Source organism: Patella vulgata, chromosome 6, assembly GCF_932274485.2.
Source record: "Patella vulgata chromosome 6, xgPatVulg1.2, whole genome shotgun sequence".
Taxonomy (NCBI): domain Eukaryota; kingdom Metazoa; phylum Mollusca; class Gastropoda; family Patellidae; genus Patella; species Patella vulgata.
The window spans coordinates 30,151,784-30,176,695 of NC_065884.2; the positions used below are offsets into that span (position 1 = coordinate 30,151,784).

A 24,912-nucleotide genomic window follows, 5' to 3' on the forward strand; every position below is an offset into this window, starting at 1 on the left:
AAATATAGCGATATAATCACTATATCGCGATATTTTATAAAATGTCAATAACATCATTTTTTTTTAAATGTAAAAAAAAAAAACATGCATAAAAAGTTGGAAATACCCCCGGAGTATTCACTTGATTGACACTTTCTAGCCAATATTATTAAAAGTCTTTTATATCTATCTATAGCCATGAAGACTTTCTAAAAATATTGGCCTATGTTGTTTATTACAATTTTAATATCCAGTATATTATGATATTTTATTTAAATTACGAATATTTACATGAAGGATGTACAAAAAACCCCATTAAAAATAGCTTGTGTTCATTTTAAACTACGGGTATGGATGCCATTCATTTACCCTAGGAATCTCGTTTTTTCTCATCCATGCTCATACCGTCTTGAAAATGCATTATGCAATGCAAAAATACTAAATTATAATATAAAACATAAGTACTATGTCAAAAAGTGTCCATTGATTTAGTCAAATATTTTTTCGAAAATTACTGCAAGAGTTATAGCCCTTGATCACTTTGAAAAATCTTGTGGACGCTCTAGAGGCTAACGGTAGTATCCCATTGACTTAAAATTTATACACAGTGTTTAAGGTCATGAGACAAAGAAGCCTATTCATTTTCAGCGATTTCCGATAATTTTTGCCAGAGTTGTGGCCCTTGATCACTTTGAAAAATCTTGTGGATGCTCTAGAGGCTAAAGTTAATATCCGATTGACTTTAAATTGATACACAGCGTTTAAGGTCATGAGACGAAGAATCCTGTTGATTTTCAGCGATTTCCAAGAATTACTGCCAGAGTTATGGCCCTTGATCACTTCAAAAAATCTTGTGAACTCTCTAGAGGTCAAAGTTAATATCCGATTGACTTTAAATTTATACACAGTGTTTAAGGTCATGACACGAAGAAGCCTATTGATTTTCAGCGATTTCTGAAAATTACTGCCAGAGTTATGACCCTTCATCACTTTGAAAAATCTTGTGGAGGCTACAGTTAATATCCGATTGACTTTAAATTTATACACAGTGTTTAAGGTCATGAGACAAAGAAGCCTATTGATGTTCAGCGATTTCCGATAATTACTGCCAGAGTTATGGCCCTTGTCCACTTTGAAATATCTTGTGGATGCTCTAGTGGCTAAAGTTAATATCTGATTGACTTTAAATTTATACACAGTCTTTAAGGTTGCAAAACATAGAAGCTCGGTGATTTTCAACAATTTCCAATAATTACTACAAGAGTTATGGCCCTTGATAACTTTGAAAAATTATGTGGACGCTCTAGAGACCAAAGTTATCATTCAATTGACTTTAGATCGATAAACAGTATATTGATTTTCAATGACTTTTGATAACTTTAACAGCTAAATTCATATTAAATGTTTCGTATACTAAACGTTACCATGGGGCAGAACTAAAAGCCAAAAAAATAAAAAATTCTAATGATTTTCTGATAATTACTTAATAAGTTGTTACTCTAAATCAGATTTTAGTGTATTATAAATGTTTCATTATGGACAATAGAAAAAATATGCGACAACTCTTGTTGACCGCCCGGACGACTTAGCTGCTGTGGGCGTATGTTTCGTTGCCTGGCAACCTATTTTTAATTAATATATTTTAGTGCATTATAAATGTTTCATTATGGACAATAGAAAAAATATGCGACAACTCTTGTTGACCGCCCGGACGACTTAGCTGCTGTGGGCGTATGTTTCGTTGCCTGGCAACCTATCTTTAACTATTATAGTGAGAACTGCCAGCTCTTTATCTAATCTAATCTCCCATAATGTATATTTAATGAAGGCTAACGTTAATAAAACAACATAAATAAGAGAAGTTTTAGGAGCCAAAGCTATTTTATCTTGGGAAAACATCATTTTAATGGAGTAAGATAGATAGGCGCTTTGGCATTTTCAAAGTATCATTGAAAGGGTCTATGGGGATAACATTTCAAATCTAGGCATCGGAACATTGGCTATTTGGTGTATTAGTTTAAAATTTGACCAAAATTTACAGCCTAGATTAGACGTTTGAGTCTCAAATATCATATGTTTGTGACAATTGTCAATACCGGTAGTTTCTGTTTTCCAAAATACCATAAAACTACGAAATGCAAGCGATTTAGTTTATCGCTACGCATTATTTCCATTGAAACCTGCGAGTTAATCAAATGCCAAGGTCACGAAAGCGGGATGCAAGTTCAATGCCAATCCACTGATACATTTCGAAACGAATAATACGCAATAAACTCATTTAATTCATCTCTCTACGACTGTCTGACCATGTGCAAACATTGTTACAACGTACGAAAAATTCGCTATTGATATTGTGACTGTTAGTTCAATCTGTCAACAGTTTTCCCTATTGTGACTGTTAGTTCAGTCTGTCAACAGTTTTCCCTTTCGAAGCACATTTGCTTACACCGAAAGGTGGTTGGGTGGATGGCCGAATGGTTAGCACGTGCGTGCTGTATCATAAGGTCTGTTATTGATTCAACTGGCGTGGTTTCGATTCCCCGGTTGTACGTGATAAGGAGTAGGGTCGCCTGTCCAACCTCGTAGGTTTTCTCCGGCTCCTCCGGTTTCCTCCCACTGCTAAAGACCCCTACGCGCAAGCGAATTATTTAAATAAAATTGAACCATGTGTTAGTACCGAAATGACCTAGTTTGTGTCGAGTGGATGTTAAACCCCATATCTCTCTCTCTCTCTCTCTGACTCTGACTCTGCTTACACCTAAGTGCCAGTAACGGAAATGTGCACTGCGCGGGTGCAAGTAATTTTAACTGAAATCTATTATAATTGCATGCTTCTCAAATCAACAACTTTGGCAGACATTCCTGTCAAGGTGTCTCCACACAGATCATTTAATTCTAGTAGAGGTGTTATTCGATGTCGGGACCTTGAAGGCAGCAGTGAGGATGAAATGGTTGAAGATCGTTCTTCTCATGGCGTCCCAGAAGTTAAAGAATTAGTGCACGCCAAGAAGATAAGGTGATTCCTACAAGCACCTATATCCTCACTTTTAATCATCCGTACATACCGAAATCAATCTAGACAGGTTATTTAAATATTCCTGTATTTCCAACCCTCTTCGCTGCTATAAATGTCAGAAATATGTTCACAGTAAGACCAGCCTGCCCAGCTGAGTTTTGCTGCGTTAATTGCAAGGGTAAGCATATTTTGTTTATTCTCGCGAATGTCCAATATGGCAGAAAGTAAGGCATTAATAAAGACGGAATGAATTGCACTTCAGGCTTAAGGTGGTTGAAACTATTTTAATACTAGATAATCAATAAAATATAAAGAATTAGCAATAGCTAGATATATATCCTTTAACGTATCAAGGAGTACATGGAAAAAAATGTTGAACTGTCTTGTCAAACTACAACTGTAAAAAACATGTATCTGCCCCATAGTTCTCGAGACCATATCTTTTTCTTGGCTTCTATTTACTGTCTATCAATTTTAGCAATATAACAATGTAAATGCAGTAAATGACGCTGAAGCGTGTACTATAGTTGCTCAAGGATGTTTTATGTAGTCTTGGCACGAAATTCGAACTCAACCGTAATTATGATGTAAAAGTGATATATATTGAAACGTTTTTCAAAATCCAATAAAAACAGTGACCTCTAGAAAGTCCACAGGCTAAAAATATGATTTTTTTGTACTATACGTGCCAATATGGAAAGGAACCAAGATCTTTGAGTACAGTATATTTTAAGTTTTGTAAAAATCTGATAAATATTGTGACCTGTAGAGTGTCCAAAAACAAATGTGAACAAGCCAACAGTGAGGCTGATATCCTCCGCCGAAATCCCAAAATAAATAGATAACACATTTATTATTTTCAAAAGTACAGCAATCAAACTGATTATCAACTATACACACTAAGTTTCATCACTCTCTATCAGATAAAATCAAAGTTATCTTGTCCCAAAGCATTGACCAATGAAATTGTTTAGCTCTGCTTAGCTTTAGCTCGAAATGTTAATCATTGAACTCAGTCAAGACATTCACCTAATGAACATCTACATCAAGTTTAAATATTCTACCCCAATTAAAGCAGAGTTGTTATGTTCCAAAGTCTTGACCAATCAAATTGCTTATCGCTCCTTACCCTTAGCAGAAAATGCCCATTATCGAACTTAGTCAAGGTATTGTTGTAATGAAACTATACACCAAGTTTCATCACCAGGGAAGTAAATGTGGTAAGAAAAATCAGTGCAGTCGGTCGCAAAATAAGAGCAGTCGGTATCAAAATAAGTGCACACTGCATACGTCACGCTACTCACGCAAAACTTTAGTATTAAATAAACATTTTCAAAAGCTGTGTTTCACTGTTATTCTGTTGTGAGTATGTTGGTCTATGAACAAATTTCTCCCAGGAAGAAAAATAGTCGGTCGCAAAATCAGTGCAGTCGGTCGCAAAATAAGAGCAGTTGGTATCAAAATAAGTGCTCACTGCATACGTCATGCTACTCACGCAAAACTTTAAATAACCATGTCAACTTATCATGTTTGAAAAAATGTTGTGTTTCACTCTTATTCTGTTGTGAGTATGTTGGTCTATGAACAAAATTTCACCCAGGGAGAAAAATAGTCGGTCTCAAAATAAGTGCAGTCACTGCAGTCGGTCTCAAAATTATGCATCGGCGACTCAATGAATTAATGAGGTAAACAAACAATGCCAGAATAGATCCCAAATACTATGTATTTGCGTGAATCTGTGAGACTAAATTGCAAACGTCACACAAAACTATAGTATAAAATAACCATGTCTGCTTGTCATGTTTGAAAAAATGTTTATCACTCTTATGCTGTTGTGAGTATGTTGTTCTATGAAATTTTTTTCCCCCATGGTAAAAAAATAGTCGGTCTCAAAAAAAGTACTCACCGCAGTCGGTCTCAGACTAAATGAATTAATGAGGTAAACAAACAATTACAAAACAGGCGAAATTGACAGATAGGCCACAAGATTCTGTCTCATTTCTAATTCTCTCGTTAGCGAGAATTTGGATCCATTTGCCATGACAATGACTAAAATTTTCAGGCCCAGTCCCGAAAAATTAAAAGCCCGGTGACATATTTGTCATGTTTGAAAAAATGTTTATCACTCTTATGCTGTTGTGAGTATGTTGTTCTATGAAATTTTTTTCCCCCATGGTAAAAAAATAGTCGGTCTCAAAAAAAGTACTCACCGCAGTCGGTCTCAGACTAAATGAATTAATGAGGTAAACAAACAATTACAAAACAGGCGAAATTGACAGATAGGCCACAAGATTCTGTCTCATTTCTTATTCTCTCGTTAGCGAGAATTTGGATCCATTTGCCATGACAATGACTAAAATTTTCAGGCCCAGTCCCGAAAAATTAAAAGCCCGGTTACATATCTGAAAATTTTTTGCGTCTGCGGCGCTCAATTCCGTTGTAGCAACATTCTTCTGTTCCTCTGTTTTCTTATACTGTCTCGGCACTGTCATATTCACGGTTATAGTGAACTACCCAGTTATACTGGTGTGTGGGTCGTGGGGCGTCAGACTATACAAATGTTATGTCAACTCTTGCAAAACAGGCGGAATTGACAGGGGGAGATCTCGAGATTCTGTCCCATTGGCTCACATTTCTGGTCCTCTCGTCCACAAGACTTTCCCCCAGCAATGACCTCAAGTGCTAGGATATTGACTCAATTTTTCAAAATTTTCTCAGGTTGCTCAGTGTTGTAGGCACAATTATCATGTATGACATAAACTTTATGTCAACTTAAATAAAACTGCTTTCTGGCGAGACAACTATCGGCTGTTATAGCCAGTATTTTGTTGACATTCATTGTGGGGTGGGATTGTGGATGGCACCCTAGATTTGGAACCACCCCCACCCCACCCCACCCCCTATTCCCAACTTCTAGATCTGCTCTGCACATGTCCCCTAGAAAACTCGCGCCTGTGGTGCGCGGCTCCTGACTGTGTCACTCGTACTGGGGTATGTGCATCAGTCGGTCGCATTTTGGCTAAACACCCCCCCAAACAAAAGCGTTATGTACACCCCTGTTCATCAATCTCACTTAATTAGAACTAAAGTACTATCGTGTCCCAAAGCATCAACCAATCATGTTGCTTATCTCTGCTTACCCTAAGCAAAAAATGCCCATCTTCGAACTCCATCAAGGCAATGACCTAATAAACACTTACACCAAGTTTGAACATTCTGGCTCATTTAGAAAGATAGTTATTGTGTCCCAAAACGTGTGACGGACAGACAGACGGACGGACGGACAGACCCATTTTAATAGTCCCCTGCTTTCTTCGAAAGGTGGGGGACAATAAAATGAAAAGAATATGGTTATATATATATACAAGAGCAGTGCGGGCCCTCCAATGGGATGCAAAATCAGCTAGCATGGACAACTGTCCCAAGCCGTTACATAAACAAATTAATGCACATAGACAAGTATAAACTGTAATTCGTATAGATAACCACAAGAATAAAAGATCAAACAATTATTTAGGCGGTATAATGAACCACGAGAAATAGGTCATAACAGTAAAAACATGATAACGACTTGTGAAATAAACTATTGTTATCTATAAGTAGTGTGTTATTTGCTTATAAAAGACATATTGCAAGCTATATTAAACAGAAAATCAATCATTTCTGAAATACTGGCCGCCATTTTGAATATTCACCATCTTGGATTTTTTTTTCAGTGCTCTGTGTTTTGGTTAATTTTAAGTTCAGTAACACTGAAATCCCTTTCAATTGAATATTACGTGTAATATCAAAATGTGAAATAACTATTATCTGACAAATCGACTATTTGAGCAACTTTTGGCCGCCATTTTGAATCTCTGCCATCTAGGATTTGGAACACTCATATAAGAGATTATTTTTTATGATCAATATTTCTGATATCTTGTAAATCACTTTAGTTGACCAAATAGTTCACTTTAGTTGACCAAATAGATAATTTGGCTTATGTGGGTCTGAACAAGATTTTTTAGTAAACTTATGAACAGATATCATGAAAAAAATAACCCCCGAAAATATTGCTGTTTTCAGATTAGTCTTTTATTTTGAAACTGATAGCATCTACCAGCCAATTCAGGATTGTATTATGAACATTTTGAGCCATTTTACATATCCATAGGTGAACCTGTTGAGGAGTTGTGGAGGTTTCCCTGACTTGCACTATTTCAAATAAAAAAAACGGCGGCCATTTTTAAAGATGGTCACGAAACTCACATTTTGCAAAGTGACCCGGATGTCCATTAACCAATTTTGGACACTTTAGACCTAAGGCTAACTGAAAATCATGGTTAAATTTATTCATCAAATTGGTAATGAAAATCTGTCTGTCACATGGACTACGCAAATACTGTAAAAACATGTAAAACAAAAGTTGTGGACCCTCTATCGGTCACAATTTTTAACCAATTTTGATGGAATCTGAAATATAGGTTTATCACATGTCCCGTAACTTCCTGGATTATGGCCCCTGATGGTACGACAAATCGCGATTTTAGCTTGTGGACTCTCTAGAGGTCACAATTTTATCCGATTTAAAAATCCGTTCGAATATATCACCGTTACACCATAATGAGTTCGAATTTTATGAAAATTGGACCAAAACTGCCGGACAATATGGCCGCCCCTCCTAAGCAAATAATGTAAAAATATGGTATATCAAGGTTGTGGTCCCTCTGGAGATCACCATTTTGATCCGATTTTGATGAAACTTGAAATACATGTTTATAACCCAAAGATCTTAGTTCCTTTCGTCATTTGGATTGTAACTTCATGAATTATGGCCCTTGATTGTATGAGGTCACAATTTTTATCCGATTTTAAAAAAAAAAAAAACGTGCTAATATATCACTGTTCCGATTTAAAAAAAAAAAAAATTTAAACATATATCATGAATCCGTTCTTAACAGATTTTTTTTTTTTTTTCAAATTCAATGTGAAGCATTGGCAAAAAGGATGAATCCTATTGATTTCCCCTGTTCTCGGTTCATCTCTTGCAAAATGTGTGCGTATCTTGGATGGCAATGGATTATTATATTTTATGAAAAATCATATTGTAGAATTGTTGGAGATGATGATGGAGGTGTTATGTTTTCACCTGACCAATATGAAGAGTACAAGAAGAAGGTCCTTCCCATGGTAACTAATATGCTCTTTTTTGAAAAAGATAATATTTATACATCCACATTTCCGTGAGAGTGTATTAAGTTGTCCAGCGATCCATTGTGAGCCTGTCAACATTTGGCTTGTTAACGCTATAGAGGTTATAGTTTCAGTTATTGATTTTCAAATTTGGTATTGGAGATGATGAACCCGGTTTAATTCAGCATTCTGGGACCTTCTGTTCAAGAGATGCATTATGTGCCCTGAAAAGTTTTTCTTTTGGATAAGCCACGGTCTGTGGCTGCCATATGTGGGCATATTTCCACACTTTGTTGTGGCTATCTTGTGTTATAAATGCCTTTGTGTTACTGTTGACATACAGATCAGATCTAAATTTGACAAAAACACTGATTATTTTTTTTTTTTTTTTTTTGTCCCAACAAATGGCACATTATGACTACACCGTATAGAAGATTGTATGATAGGAATAGGGTAGCTGTAAATCCTTATAATGAATAACTAAATAACTAACGGATAAATAACTTCACAGCTAGCAACACTATCGCCCCCTAGAATATTGTTGTGTATAATAAGAGTAACCACATATACACAAGGTTATTGCATCACGTGGAATTATCAATATTGCTACACAGTAGCACTAGAATACGGAATTTTCACAAATTTTTAGTAAGCTCAACATGTACATAGGAGAGGATTCGCGTAACTTATATGCTGTTTTTATTTAATATGACAGTTTAGATTCGAAAAGCAGACTTCATATCTGATTATTCTTTTTCGAAGATTATAATTATATTTGTTCTAGAAAATTCTTATGACACAGGGTTGATCAAATTGTCAATGACGAACAATGGACTGCTTCACACCTTTGATAAGATTCCTACATATCAATTAACTGTTATTGTTCTACTACCAGAGAGAGAGAGAGAGAGAAATGGGGTTTTACGTCCACTCGACACAAACTAGGTCATTTCGGGACTAACATATGGTTTAATTTTATTTCAATAATTCGCTTGCGCGTAGGGGTCTTTAGCAGTGGGAGGAAACCGGAGGACCCGGAGAAAAACCACGAGGTTGGACAGGCGACCCTACTCCTTGTCACGTACAACCGGGGATTCGAAACCACGCCAGTCGACTCAATGACAGACTTTATGATACAGCGCGCGCACGCTAACCATTCAGCCAACTACCAGACACTCATCATTAATTATCAACACAACACTCAGTATAATCTGTTGACAACTATGTATACAACTCTATAACACCAATCATGAGATTATGTGGCTTCTATACGTTTGCATTATTCTGCACTGGGTGAGAATTTTATAGTTACATAGTGGAGGTCGATCGTAGCCATGTTTAAAAATTGGGTTTTGGAATAAAAAGGCTTTTTTCCGGAATGCAAAATGACCGATGGGTCAGATCTAGTTACGGTCATTTTCCATAGCCCTAGGTCTTGACTGGCATATATCTCCGACGTGGAACCCATGGTTTGATGGCAGTAATTTAACTTGTCTACAATTCAGACTCTATTATCTAATTTCTTTTACACACCTGCACTAAATGATCTGAAAATAACAGATGATATTGATTAGTTAGTTAACTGGTTATTATTGCTATCAATGGATTCTGAGTGCTTTTAGTTTTACTACCGATCTTATACTTACCCTCAGTTAAGGTGGAGCCAGTGGCTCAGTGAATATTACGCTGACTTTTTAACCAACAGGTCCTGGGTTTGATCCGAGTGTTGGCCGAGAAAGGTTCTCAGGATTTTCCAGGTTGGTTTCTCATTGCTCTTTTTTCAGATTGGAGAACCTGGCAAGGTAACAGTGTCTAGTCATTTGAATGAGATGAATACTTAAAGTCCACCCATTTATTTGATGATGTGCTAGTAAAAGAATCCTTGACAGTTGGAATTTACTGAAGAATAGACCGAAACGCCGCTGTATAGGCAAAATTATCTTTTATGGCACATACTGCATAGCATATGCCCATGAACATTAGCCCAGTTGATACAAAAATGTAGGATTAAAAACCCTAGGGATGGCCTAGTGTGTCATACCTCAAGCTCCAGCTGGACAGTCATCTCTGGCTTGCGGTCATGGTTTCCATCCCTTGTGTGAGCATATGTGGTTTGGAGATAGGGGTGCCTTTTCCATCCTATTGGTTTTTCCGGTTTCCTCCTGCAGGAAAGACCTCTCCGCATGCGCTAAGCATTAATAAGACATCTTGTCAGCGATACCATCATTTGTAAGAGACAAGCCAATGAAATGACATTAGCTTGTTTACATCATTCATTCAAAGTAACGTAAAATGACAATATGATGTGATATTCCTTGCAAACAGGATAGACCTTGTCAGCGATACCACCATCTGTAAGAGATGAGCCAATGAAATGATATCTGCTTTGTTTACATCATTCATTTGTAAAGTAAAATGACAATATGATGTGACATTCCTTGCCAACAGGATAGATCTATCCAGAGGAAAGGCAAGAAAAAGGAAACAAAATAAAATTTTGATCTGTATTTTAATGTATGGAATCTATGTACCAATAATATTACCTAAAAATCTTAATTATTTTCTTTTCCTTTTTTTGTGTAGAGAATGAAAAATAGATTATTTACAAGTTTTAGTTCATCAACTGGTATGGATTGTAAACTTATTGGTCCAGAAACAAATTGCTTCTGTAAACACCGGTAAACAAATATTTTCATTTCTTTAAATGACATCTAGAAGCATGGTTAACTATTCATAACAAAACACAACACAAGGTATATATGGATATTTATCATTAACTTGAAAAGGTGACCTCTGTATGTGTTACCATGGACCGTATATAGATGGACAGGCAACAAGTCCCCTTGGTTGGATTCTCTGCCGTTCGCGCGAGACACAACAAGATCTCAATGTCAATGGCAAATCAAGCGATGTGATTTTTGACATTGTGGGATTTTATACAGATTAATTTCTCGAACTCCTCCTTAGAGTTTACGGTATTCTTATAGTTACATGGTAATTTGTCAACCCGATAAGTATTTTTATCCGGTAGTGACGAATTTCTCCAGTTTAGAACTTTGAAATTTCCAAATGCAGCAGTTCGTAGCCTATCTATGTATGGGTTGCAAAAAATATAGAGTAGCAAGATTAATAAAAAATATTATGAATTGATTTCTGTTTCTTTGTTTTTAAACTTAATACTGGTAATTGCGCGAGGGGTGGTAATTTTATTTTAGTGAAGATTGTCTGGTCTATTTTTTGCACGGCACAGAATTCTAAAGGCTTCGTGGGCGTTGCCTGTCCATGGTGTTACGAAACGTTGTTATTAAATAATAGAGAACTAGTTATATCCATATATACCTTGTGTTGTGATGTGTTATGAAAATATTTTCATCTAACTATATTATAACTGCTGATATATTGCCTTCAAAAAACACCTGCTGATATATTCTCATTAAAAAAAAATTGGCTTTAAAAATTTGCTGATATATTCTCTTCAAACATTTCTACTGATATATTTTGTTTAAAAGAAAATCCTTGTACACATTTTATCTCTTGGCCAATAACAGGGATGGATTATTAAAATATATAAAGGCCTCAGGAGAATGAAACATAAGACGTTGGCATTTGAAGTAATCTGCTGGATAAAACCAACTTATTTTATGTATGCAGTTTCAAGTTTTTGTTGGCACCTAATATTTTTAGTGTTAATAAATAATTCATTTACAAACACACAGATACAAACAGCATAAGACCGATTTTGAAAAGTTACCAACAGACAGACCAATATTATTACCATGTAAAGCTAAAGGCTGTAAATGTAGGTCATACCATTTTGTACCATTAAATGGTGGACAAGCAATCCGTTGTACATGTAAACATACAGCTGATGACCATTCTGAGATAGCACCCTTTGTCTGTAAAAAAGGTTAGTCATGATTTGAGTTATGGATATAATTTTTATACGCCCACATTTTCATGTGGACGTATTGTCGTCGCCCCTGTCTGTCCGTCCTTAATTTGTTTGTGGACTCTCTACAATTCTTGTCCTATTTTGACGAAACTTGAAATATAGGTTTATCCCCAAAAGATCTCGGCTGCTTTCTCCATGAAATACTTGAAAGATATTGTTTTTTTCACTGGATTTTGATAAAGATATATAAAATGAACAAAAATATCAATAGCAGCCATGAGCAATGCCGCCACGAACACGCGCATCACGTCTCCCGCTGCCATGACCACGTGCGGATTGCAATACCTTGTTTTTACTTTCACTTTCACTTTCATCCCCAAGTCCCATATCATTATCAATATAGTCAGTCAATAGATCTACACGTTCAGGACTCAGGAATTGCCTACGTCTTTTACGATCCAGCAGGCCAGCATTATTATCAACTTCAGAATTATTGTCAGAATCTACTGCAGACACAGGGCTATCGTGTTCACATTGGGCTTGTTCATCATGCACGGGAGACATAGCTAGCCATGGGCGGAATGTCGCCCAACAAATCACACACTTCATAATACCAATCACTGTCCTGACTACTATCATTATCAAGTAACTGGAAACGAATTATGTGTATCACCCGCCTCGAAATTGTCCACGTGTTGGTCAGCAAGACGTCATTCACGACTTCATCGAGAGTGCATCGTCTACGTTGTCACTATGCACTCCGCCATTTTACGGTTTGCCGCTTTGAAACACGTGGAAATATGTTCTAGTGTATAGAAAATACAATAGATGGCACTTGCAGTTACGGTACTAATTTTAACGAGGGCTTTACTGAGTACACGGTAATACCAGGTACGCGCATTTTACCGACATTTTATAATACCCGGTACTACCGGGTATACGCAGTGAAAGGGTTAAGGCAATATACTATAATATATATTTTTTATAATTTTTTGGGAGGGAGTCATGTTCCAACCATTGGCCCAGTTGATATGAAATGACCCAGCTAGAAGTCAAAGTTTGTACTCAGTTTTAGAAACCGTTTAAATTTAAATATTTCACCATTACGCATCAATGAAGGTTGAATTTGAATTTCTTAGTAATCTGACCGAAACTGCCAGACAAAAAGGCAAATAGTGTAAAATGTGTAAAACTATAGCTGTGGACACTCTAGAAGTCACAATTTCTATCCGATTTTGATGGAACTTGAAATGTTTGTTTATATTTTGATATTTGCTCATATCGGACCGTAACTTTGTGAATAATGGTCCCTGCTTGTTTGAAAAATCACAATTTTTAAAAAAAAAAAGCGTTTAAATTTATCACTATTACACCATAATGACAGTTGAGTTCCAATTTCGTGAAAGTTGAACCAAAACTGCCTGACAAAATGAGTGCTCCTTGTGCGCAAATAGTGTAAAAGTATGTTATACCAAGGTTGTAGACCCTCTAGAAGTCACAATTGCTATCAGATTTTGATGAAACTTAAAATATATGTTTATGTCCGAAAGATCTCGGTTCTTTTGGTTTTTGCGCATATCAGACCGTAACTTCCTGGATTATGGCCCCTGATTGTATGGAAAATCGTGTTTTTTAGCTTGTGGATTCTTTAGAGGAGTAAAGGTCACAATTTGTTATCCGATTTTAAAAAACGTGTAAATAAAACTTTCTACTTGTCACCTGAGACAAGTAAAATTTTACAAACATTTCAACCCCTGCTTTGTACGCAAATTGCGTAAAAGTATGTAATACGAAGTTTGTTGACCCTTTAGTAGACAAATTTTATCGGATTTTGATGAAACTTAAAATATATGTTTATGTCCCAAAGATCTCAGTCCCTTTCCGTACTTGCGCACTTCAGACCATAACTTTCTGGATTATGACCCCTGATTGTACGAAAAATCGCTTTTGTTTTTAGCTTGTTCTCTATCCATCTGTTGCAAAATGTGGGCCTATCTTGCCTGGTAACCGCTGGTTTGCTCTAATTTGCAGCTGCCTGTACCAAATGTATTGGTTTTAAGAGTTCATTCTCGTGTGGTTGCGGGGAACCTTTTTCTGAACACAGTATGATAGTAGAAACCACAGAAGAACGGATAGGTCGAGGTCATCCTATAGGTCAAGCTACACCATATGCTGCTATGGGAGGAATAACAGGGTTCTCATCATTAGCTGAAGGGTATCAGAGATTAGACCCCAGTGGTAGAGGTAAATCTTTTTGGGACATGTGTTGAGTGGTAGTCTTTTATAAGCAATACTAGTTAATGTAAAAGTATATAAAGTATTTTCAGTGTGAATATTTTCATACCAGACAATTTGTATCTACAAATTTTGGGAAAATAAATGAATACTCCATTCATAAAAGCTATCATTATCATGTGATTGAGAGACTATTTTTAGTTGTGTCTCCAAAAGTCTGCGACAAAGACAGCACCCTCATTTTGGTTACAAAATATGTTTATCTCCCTGGACCCTTGATCTTAACCTATTGACTTACTGTCCAGGATGTAAAAGAATAATATTAATTCTATATATAAAAAGAATCTATATTGCAACTTCTGCTTGATCGTAAATCTTCAAAAATAAGTGTAACAATTTTTCCTTATTTATTGCTATATCATTCATCATAGCATAAATCAAATAGGATACCGGTAATTGATTTTTATTTTATGACATACGTTTAGGTGCTCCATCAGAAGAATTCTTAGAACAGGCCATAACATCATCAGATAATCCATTTCTACGAGCTAATGTTCATTCTATCAAAGCTTCACAGATGGCTAGAGGTGCTGGAGGTAAGGAAACAAAACATTTCTTGTAATTAATTTGTTACACCCCCGAAACTTGTAGGGATAATGATAATATATATATACGAAAATGGTCATGTCTGGCTTTTGCCAAATTGTTATGGAGAGCCCAAAAAAGGCTTTGTTGGATGTCCTTCAGACTAAGTGATTGGCTGCATGTGGGCTTTGCATGCAGAAATTATTAGAACTGTGTGCTATAATGTCAAATTCTTTTGTGTACCGATGTCATACGTTAAGTTTGACAATGTGTGGAGGAGTTTGGCTCCATCTTCTTCTGTTCATGGTTGAATGATCATTAGCTGAACTTCGGCAGAGGATCAAATCCAAATAAAACCTTTCTATAACACCTGCATCTAACACAAAAAGTGAAACAGTAACGTTAATATATTATTTTCTAAACTTACTCCAAGTACATACTTCTATACTGTTTTGTACATACTTCTATACTGTTTTATATTTAAACAGCTATATAATATGTTAGCTATATATCTATGTATATTTTATATTGAAACAGCTATACAAGCTCCTGTTAATGATGCTGTTTTTGATGATATAACAGAAAGAGTATCAGCTATGCGAAGACCAGGAGAAGAAGATATGGACTATTTTGAGAGAAGATATCAAGAGAGGGTGACAAATTTTATTTTTAAATCCATTAATGCTCATAGTATCACTGGTTACCGTTTATTCATACTCAGATTTTTTTAAATGGTTTGTAGAGACATGCCATGCATTATTGAAATTATACATTGGTTTACTTTCAGTTAAAAGCAGAACGAGAAGCTAAGAAAAGACCAACTCCTCAAGCTGTTAAAGCTGGAACACGCAAAGCTGTAATGCAATCCAAGAGTGCAACTGGTAAAAAATAAATTTATATTTTATTATACTGTCATTATATAAGAATCTATTCATGTACATTATACAATCAGTTTTTATTTACATGTAAGAATTTTTCTTTAAATATTTTCCTGATCAGATCTTAACTTATTCTTATAATATGACCTGTTTGAAAAAAAAAAATAAACGTTAGCCTTAAAAAAAATTATTTTAGATATGATCTTTTAGATATTCGCATGTAAAATGTCAATTCACTTAGTTTTCCGTACAGAAAATCAGGTGATAATATGTGATATCAGGTTTTAATTACTTAAACCAAAAAGCATGATGTGATTATTATGTTTTAATTACTTTATTCCAAAAGTTCATTTATAGAGTAGCAGTTAACTATCTTATTGATCTGATCATATTGTGTAGGGTACACAATGTGTGAAATTATGATAGATGAAGCATTTGTTATTTTAGGACCAAAGCATTTTTATGCATTTTGTTGAAGATATTTTATTTATTTTGAATTGTAAAAGAAATTAATGATAGATATATAATATCTTTATTATTTGTTCTACATGTATGACTGTGATATTCAAAGAAATTCTTATTTTTATTGTCCACACATTTCAAAGAAAGCAGGGGATTATTAAAATGGGTCTGTCTGTGACCCTTCGGTCTGTCCGTGTCGCATTTTGGGATACATGTACTTCTAAATAAGCTAAATTTGATTGGTTGAGCACAATAAGTTTGATTCTAATTGACTGAAATGAAATGAAATGAAATGAAATAGGGTTTAACGTCCTACTGTTCTGCTCCTATACTGGGCTAATGAAGACGGGCATACGCCACACAGTGTGCTATGAGGGAAATTTTGCCCGGACAGCGGCACTACGGCCTACTCTTATATCGAATTCCAACTGTCAAGGGATCTTTTACGTGCATTCCAATGTATACACGGGACATCAGGTTTTCGTCTCATCCGAAGGACTAGACAGCTGTCCTTGTCAGGCCCTCCGTCCTGCATCACTGACAAGGGGGAACCACGCCGGAAAATTTGGATGAACTTTCTCGGCCAATGCAGGGATCAAACACTAATTGAGTGAGACTGATGAAACTTAGTATATAGTTTCAGTACATGATTAACATTTTCTGCTTAAGTTTGTTTGTCCGATGCTTTATATAAAATATGTGTTAAGAATTAACATGTGTCATCAGTTTATTTTCCCCCGATTTCGAAGAAAACAAGGGTATACTAAAATGGGTGTGTCTGTTCGTCCGTCACACAATAACTCTCTCCTAATTGAGCTAGAATGTTCAAACTTGTTGTAGGAGTTCATGTGGTGAATGTCTCGATGGAGTTTCGAAGATGAGCATTTTCTGCTTTACATTAATACCTTGACTAAGTTCAATGATGAGTATTTTCTGCTTAGGCTAAGTCAATATTTCAATTTGAAACTTTGGTACACATAATTAATGACAATAACTCTCCTTCTAATTGAGGTAGAATGTTCAAACTTGGTGTAGGTGTTTATTAGGCGAATGCCTGGACAGTGTTCAGTCATGTGCATTATCAATCATAAGCAGAGATAAGCAATTTTTATGGTTAAGAGTGATGAAAACCAGAGTCTAGATTCATTATACCAAGACCTTCGACTAATTTCGATGATGATAATTTTCTGCTGTAGCGATATGATTGGTCAAGACTTTAGAACATAACTCTGCTTTTAATTACGGTAGAATGTGTAAAATTGGTGTAGATGTTATTAGGTCAATATCTTGATTGAGTTCAATGATTAACATTATTTGCTAAAGCTAAGCAGAGCTAAGCAATTTCATTGGTCGTTGCATTGAGGCACGATAACTTTGATTCTATCTGATAGAGAGTGATGAAACTTAGTATTGAGTTCAATTGGAATAATGGGTTTTGAAAATAGGATTAAAATTATTTCTGAAAGACTTATTCCCCTCAAACTTGTCATTTTAGATCAACTCTTAACATAGAATAAGAATACAGACTCAAGTTCAATGATTAACATTTGCTAAAGCTAAGCAGAGCTAAGCAATTTCATTGGTCGTTGCATTGAGGCACGATAACTTTGATTCTATCTGATAGAGTGATGAAACTTAGTATATAGTTGTTCACTACCAGGTACTTCAAATCCTTGACGGAGTTCGATCTTGAACATTTTCTCCTTAGACTAAGTATAATCGGTTTAATTGCTGGATTCTGTTCAAAAAGGTAATTGTGCAATTAATTACTGGATTCTGTTCAAAAAGGTAATTGTGCAATTAATTACTATGTGTCCTCTGTTTATTATGCGATTGCGGCAGGGGGACATCAGCGATCAGCCTCACTGTTGGCTTGTTTTGGGTTTGGAGTGGGGGGACATCTGCCTCACTCTTGGCTTGCTTATAATGATATATTTCTTTTATTTAACAATGGTATATATTGTGTTATTTATGTTAATTTATAATATGAATTGGAAAGTTGGAAACAATAATGGCGTATTTGTTTTATATCAGACTTTTTATGTTAGAAAAATATTCATAAATTCCTGATCAATTGAACATATCTAAAAAAAAAACACAAACTTTTGTACTCTGTACTTAACGTTTTATTTCGTGTGCTAGACCCATCTTTGTCACCTTGACTTAATTATTGTTGTTCCCCTCCACCGCCTTTTGAAAAAAGCAAGGGACTATTAAAATGGGTTCAACCGTTCGTCAGGTGAAAACCTTTACTGGGTTTGTTGATGATGAGCATTTTCTGTTAAGGCTAAGCAGAGATAAACTATTTGATTGGTTAAGACTTTGGAACACAATATCATTACATTGGTTCAATGATCAGCATTTTCTGCTTAGGAGCAATAAGCAATTTGATGGGTTGAAACAATGGAAAACAATAATTGTGATAGAATGTTCAAACTTGGTTTATATGTTCATTAGGTGAATGCCTCATCTGAGTTCCATGATTTATCATTTTTTGCTACGGCTAAGCAGAGATAAGGACTTTGGTTGATACTTAGGGACTCAATAACTTTGATTCTGATTCAGTGATTTGTATCTAGTTTCACTACATCAAAACCATGACTAAGTTCAATTATGAGCATTTTCTGCTTAGGCTAAATTTGATTGCTCGAACCTTTACAAAAAGAGAAATTATGTGCAATGAATTAGGGTGTCGTCTATTTATTTTGGCATCGAGGTGGAGGACATCTGCAGCCTCATTGCTGGCTTGTTTTCTTTCATAAATTTCCATCCAAACCAAGTTGAAATAAAAATTTTTTTAAAGACAATGTTGTTTATGTGTTAAACTTCATAATCATTAATTTGGAGAGGAACTTCAGTAAATGTGGTTTAAAGGGCTGAGAGCAAGAGATTAATATATTTATACTGCAGGAGCGCAGCAATACACATTTCAGCAATTTTGACCCATCAGTTACCAAAATTTGTAGCTTACTTAGAAACACATATCCAATACAAGGTCCTCAAAGCTAAACAAACTATACATTTTTGGAAAGCTTATAACACCAGGAACACAAATCCTGAGAGTTCCAAGTAAAATGTTTGCAATACCTCGATTTAGAGCCTGATGATAGTCATCACAATTGTCATACTAATAATTCTGAAGTTAGCATAAAATTGAATTTTGGCAAAAACACCCAAAGCCTTCATCCTTGGCAAAGAATACCCAAAACATAAATGCCAAGGCTGAACAAGGAATTTTGGAAATCCATTAACGGTAATAAAAATGAGTTTTCTCCCTTTCTGTCAAGCCTTCAATTGATAACAGTATTTCGGGAGTGTGGTGACTGCTGTATAGTGCACAAGACCATGTGTGAGCACACAAGCCCAATATTTATATCGTCAATTGGGTCCCAGGGGCCTGCGAGAGTTGGTGGGCAGGAGTTTACCCAGAAATTATGGACCGGGTGGCTATAGAGTCTGATGAGCCAGAAGATTGTTTGAGTAATATGGTTATGAAGTAATGGAGATTAGAATCTATCAGTAGTACTGTTGATATAAACCCACATACCCTTTCAGTTAGACCCTACAGTATTTTTACTACATGTAGCTGTAAACTCTAGTTCAGATATGATTTAAGCCAAATTACAAACATATTTAAACTGAAACCGTATCTATAATTTTGTAATTTGCTTACAAATATAGATACAAGGCAAAAACTAATTTATAAAAAGGTTTCATCCCCCAGGGGCAGAACCATGCCCATTTTCTTAAGTGATCATCTTGAAACTTTACATACTTATGTCTTATACACTAAGGATGATCCCTATTGTTTTTGGTGCATGTCCAACCCCCAGGGGCAGAGCCACGCTCATTTCTTGTATTTGCTTGTTTGTCGTCTACAAGCCGCATTTCTTAACGTATCTTGAAACTTTGCAATACTTATTCTTTGTACCCTAAGGAACATTCCTATCCTTTGGGGTGCATGCCTAACCCCCAGAGACCGTGCCACGCCCATTTTCTTTTTGTGTGTCGCCTACAGGCCACAATTCTTAAGTGATCATCTTGAAACTTTACATACTTATTTCCTATAACCTAAGGATGATCCCTATTGTTTCTGGTGCGTGTCCAACCCCTGGGGCAGAGCCCCGCCCATTTCTTGTATTTGTTGTCTACAAGCCGCATTTCTTAACGTATCATCTTGAAACTTTGCATACTTATTCTTTGTACCCTAAAGGTACATCCCTATCGTTTGGGGTGCATACCCAACCCTCAGGGACCGTGCCACACCCTTTTCTTTTTGTGTGTCGCCTACAGCCCACAATTCTTAATCGATCGTCTTGTAAACTTTTTATACTTATTCCTTATACCCTAAAGCTGACCTCTATTATTTTTGGTGCCCGTGAACATTATATGGCGATGTTTCCAGTTGTGATTTCAATTATTAATGCTGTTCTGTAGAGGGTCAAATACCAAAGTGTACTTCCCAGAATTGATTATTTTGCGTTGTTTCTAGAGAATTGAACATTATATTGTGTTGTTTCCAGTTGTGATTTCAATTATTAATGCTGTTCTGTAGACAGGCAAATACCAGAGTGTACTTACCAGAATTGAACATTGTAAGGCGTTGTTTCCAGAGAATTGAACATTAGTGTTGTTTCCAGATATGATGTTCAATATTAATAGTGAACTATTGACGTTTTAGAAATGTTACGAAATTGTATATTAACACTTACCTGATTCTATTATTATGCATTGCTGTACTGCATGTCTGTAACTGAAAGTACATAATTCCATCGTTATGATTTTTTGCATATCTAAAAGTAAAGATTAAATAGAGGATTAATATATATTTGGAAATTTTAAATCATTACTTATAAAACGTGTCAACGTATATATACTATTCAAAAAAAGTAGGGGATATTTGATTTTGGGGGCATAATACTAAAATATGCAAATGACTACGAAAAAAGTCACTATAGAACCTAACAGAAGAAACATTTCCAGTTACATGTGACGCCCAAACGCACCAATAGCTACCGCATGGAATGCAGGTGATGCTTGGGATCATCATGGGGGTCCAACCCAAGATTTGCACGACTCTGACTTTGAATGTTACAGTCATTGTGGCATTGAATTCCAGGGTGGAAACATCAGTTTAATTGTTTTAGTGACCAGAAAACAAATTTTGATATGCGTCGGCTTACCCAAAATGAAAGGTTACGTGCCCTTGGCATGCTACAGATCGGCACAACACAGGCGGTTGTGGCGCGGACGATGAATGTTTCTCAGTCTGTCATAAGCAGGCTATGGTCCAGATACCGTGATACACAATCTGTACAGGACAGACCACGCTCAGGTCGACCAAGGGCGACAACTCAAGCCCAGGATCGATTTATCCGTACCTTGGCCTTGAGAAATCGTGTCATCACAGCAAATCAGATCAGCGCTCGTCTTCAAACAGACACTGGTGTGAGAGTGAGTGGCCAGACGATTAGGAATCGACTGCATAGGGGTCACCTTCGCGCCCGACGTCCTCGCGTGATCCCTTGTTTGAGAGATCATCACATTCAGGCAAGACGTCGTTGGTGTAGGGATCGTCAACACTGGCATAATCGACGCTGGAGCAATGTGATGTTTTCAGATGAGTCAAGGTTCACTGTTGATTTTTTGGACAGACGTAGGAGGGTGTGGCGTCGTCGAAACGAGCGTTTCCAAGACGTTAACGTCATCAGACATGATCGATTTGGGGGTGGTTCTGTTATGGTGATGGGAGGAATCACTGTTGCTGGAAGAACGGCTTTACATGTTGTTGCAGGGCGTGTTACAGGCCAGTACTACCGGGACAACATCTTGGCAGTCCATGTTGTGCCGTTCGCACGACGTCATGGCCGCCGTTTCATCTTCCAGGATGACAACGCAAGATGTCACAGGACCAGGATCGTTACAGGTTACCTCCAACAACAGAACATCACCACATTACCTTGGCCAGCACTGAGTCCCGACCTCTCCCCATCGAGCATGTCTGGGACATGCTTGGACAGAGGTTACGTCAACGTCAACAACGTCCTGCCAATGTCCAAGAACTTGCTGCTGCGTTGCAACAGGAATGGGACAATCTGGACCAAAATGACCTTAGACGTCTCATTAGGAGTATGCCACGTCGGATCAATGCTTGTTTGGCAAACAGAGGAGGATTTACCCGTTACTGACTTGGTTGTGATGCTGTGGTAACTTTGCTGTTTGACCCCGGGTATCATTTTACCCTTATAATGGTCAGTCTGTGCCTTACTTAGTCTAACGATCATTTGGAATAAATCGATGAATGTGAACTTCATTTCATTTTGTCATTTGTTTCTTCGTCAGTTTCATTAGGTGACTTTAATAACACTTAAAAATCAAATATCCCCTACTTTTTTTGAATAGTATATCTATGAATTAATGTTTTTAGTTTAACGTACTTAGTTGTAGTCTGTATTGACGACGCCCACTTTACCATAACATGTTGAACTCTGCACAATCTGGCTATATATACTGAGCGCCATGGAAAACGCATCACTTAGTTTTTCGTATAACAAAATGATCCTGTAAACATCTTATTTATTTTGCTTCTTATTGTGAACAATATTCAAATGGGAACACATCAATAACAACACATTTGTACACTTATGGATGTTTAATCTGTAATCAAGGGTACAAAGTCAGAGGGGTCAAAACCAAAAGTACGACACAGATGTCAGTAGCGCGTGTGTCCTCCACGGGCCATCATCACGTTAGGCTACAGCATTAACGCGACCCCTGCAAATGTGTAGGGCGGTCCGGGGATGAAATGTGAAGCCTCTCCACACCATTACACTTCCCAACCCATCGATTCGTTTCGAAGACGCAGCAGATGAGTGACCCGGATGTAGCGGTCTTGAGCCTGGATTGTAACGCGTTGTGGACCAGGACGTTGATGTCACGTGTTGATCCAGTAACTCGAACACGTTCCACCAACCTTACAATAGTGGACTGATGACAATTGAAGTGTCTGGCAATAGCACGTGTAGACACGCCAGTCCTGGACGTTCCCATGGCTTCATTCCGTTGATTTTCAGTAAGTCTCGGCATCTCTAGCTCGATTCCTTCACACTTCCAACAACATATAACAGATTGACGTTTCACAGTTCATGTACTGCACATTAAGTTGAAAACATGCTTTTAAAGGGCTCACACACAATGCTGCACGTGAATATTGGGTTTTTCATGTGCATCTCGTGCATTTTTTTTTTTGTGGACACGGACCGATATTTTTTGCGTTTGGGAGCATTGTGTGAAACAATAGTTCATAGTATTATACATACAAAACCACCTAGTAATAAAATATTTGGGGAAAAAAAGTGATGCGTTTTCCATGGCGCTCAGTATATCTAAAGTGATTTGCCGATTACAGGAGAGTTGGATAAACTTACGCTTATTCTTCTCTGGTAGATATCTATTAATCTAGGTCTACTGACGTCTCAAAATAGCTCCAAGTGTCGTTTGCGACCTCTGATCAGACACTGGTTTCTTATATACACCTCATGCACGTGCATCTCAAATCGAGTCTGCATTTGGGCGACCCGTACATGACCATGAGTTTAGGCGTTCTCTGGATACAGTTGAGTTTGGGCGAGCCAAACCAACTCTAACAGTAGAAAAGTGTTACTGTGGCTGAATAGGATATAAATCAGGTATGTTATTATCTAAACCGTATCACAAAACACAAAACACCTCCCAGTTTTAAAAGACCCCATAACAGGTTAGGGCTAAACCCAAAAAGGTCTGCCCAAATAAACTCCAACTTTAACACAGGACATAAATAACCCTTCAAGATCGGGGATCACGTGGCTAAGTGGGTAAGACGCTAGCTCGCTAGCCTGGAGGTCGGGTGTGCGATCCCTGCATTGGCCGAGAAAGTTCATCCAGATTTTCCGGCGTGGTTCTCCCTTGTCAGTGATGCAGGACGGAGGGGCTGACAAGGAAAGCTGTCTAGTCGTTCGGATGGGACGAAAAAACCGAGGTCCCGTGTACACATTGGCGTGCACGTAAAAGATCCCTTGGCAGTTGGAATTCGATATAAGAGTAGGCCGTAGTGCAGCTGTCCGGGCAAAATTTCCCTCATAGCACACTGTATGGCGTATGCCCGTCTTCATTAGCCCAGGTTAGGAGCAGAACAGTAGGACGTTAAACTCCATTTCATTTCATTTCACCCTTCAAGATCAACTGTAAAGAATAACCAAAACATAAAATTAATCAAAATATAAGAATCATACTTTGCGAGATTTTTAACCTGCCCCTCAAAAAACTATTTCTCTTTTATAGGAACTTGAACCATTGACGGTCTTCCGGTGATAGCATATTTATTGCTACCACCAAGATCCGCCAATGGAACAAACAGGCAAAGCTGTTAACTGGAGATAGCTTGAACTCAAGAGGAATGGGCCATTTAAACAGGCGACACGCCCGCTCCATTTCCCCAATAGCCCCAGGTGACCTAATTATTAAACTCCACAGGTTAGTTAGGGAGCCACCGGCTCGTGATACTCTGGCCGCCAGAATTTTTACGACCTCCCTTTTCCGATATAATTCTTCATCTGTGGAATGTCCGAATCCAAATATTTTTGGTAGATGATTTAGAATTACATGTCGTTTTATATATTTTGACATGAAGCGACATCCGTTAACGGGACAGA

General features: G+C 37.0%; 1 protein-coding gene across 2 annotated transcripts in view; it reads left to right on the forward strand.

Moving 5' to 3' along the window:
* LOC126825419 (protein FAM221A) overlaps positions 1 to 19,029 on the forward strand; it is a 32,073-nt gene extending 13,044 nt beyond the window's left edge. The window contains exons 2-9 of one of the 2 annotated variants that reach the window (XR_007681941.1): positions 8,089 to 8,167; positions 10,754 to 10,848; positions 11,887 to 12,077; positions 14,094 to 14,306; positions 14,783 to 14,893; positions 15,420 to 15,535; positions 15,670 to 17,972; positions 18,011 to 19,029. Coding sequence is in view for 1 of the 2 variants with exons in the window: in XM_050555105.1 (XP_050411062.1) it covers positions 8,089 to 8,167; positions 10,754 to 10,848; positions 11,887 to 12,077; positions 14,094 to 14,306; positions 14,783 to 14,893; positions 15,420 to 15,535; positions 15,670 to 15,774 (910 nt within the window). In the remaining variant the exon portion in view is untranslated. Of the gene's footprint in view, positions 1 to 8,088; positions 8,168 to 10,753; positions 10,849 to 11,886; positions 12,078 to 14,093; positions 14,307 to 14,782; positions 14,894 to 15,419; positions 15,536 to 15,669 lie in introns of both variants that reach the window. The other variant, XM_050555105.1, reaches the window with a different exon arrangement.
* The last annotated feature ends 5,883 nt before the right edge of the window (positions 19,030 to 24,912 follow it).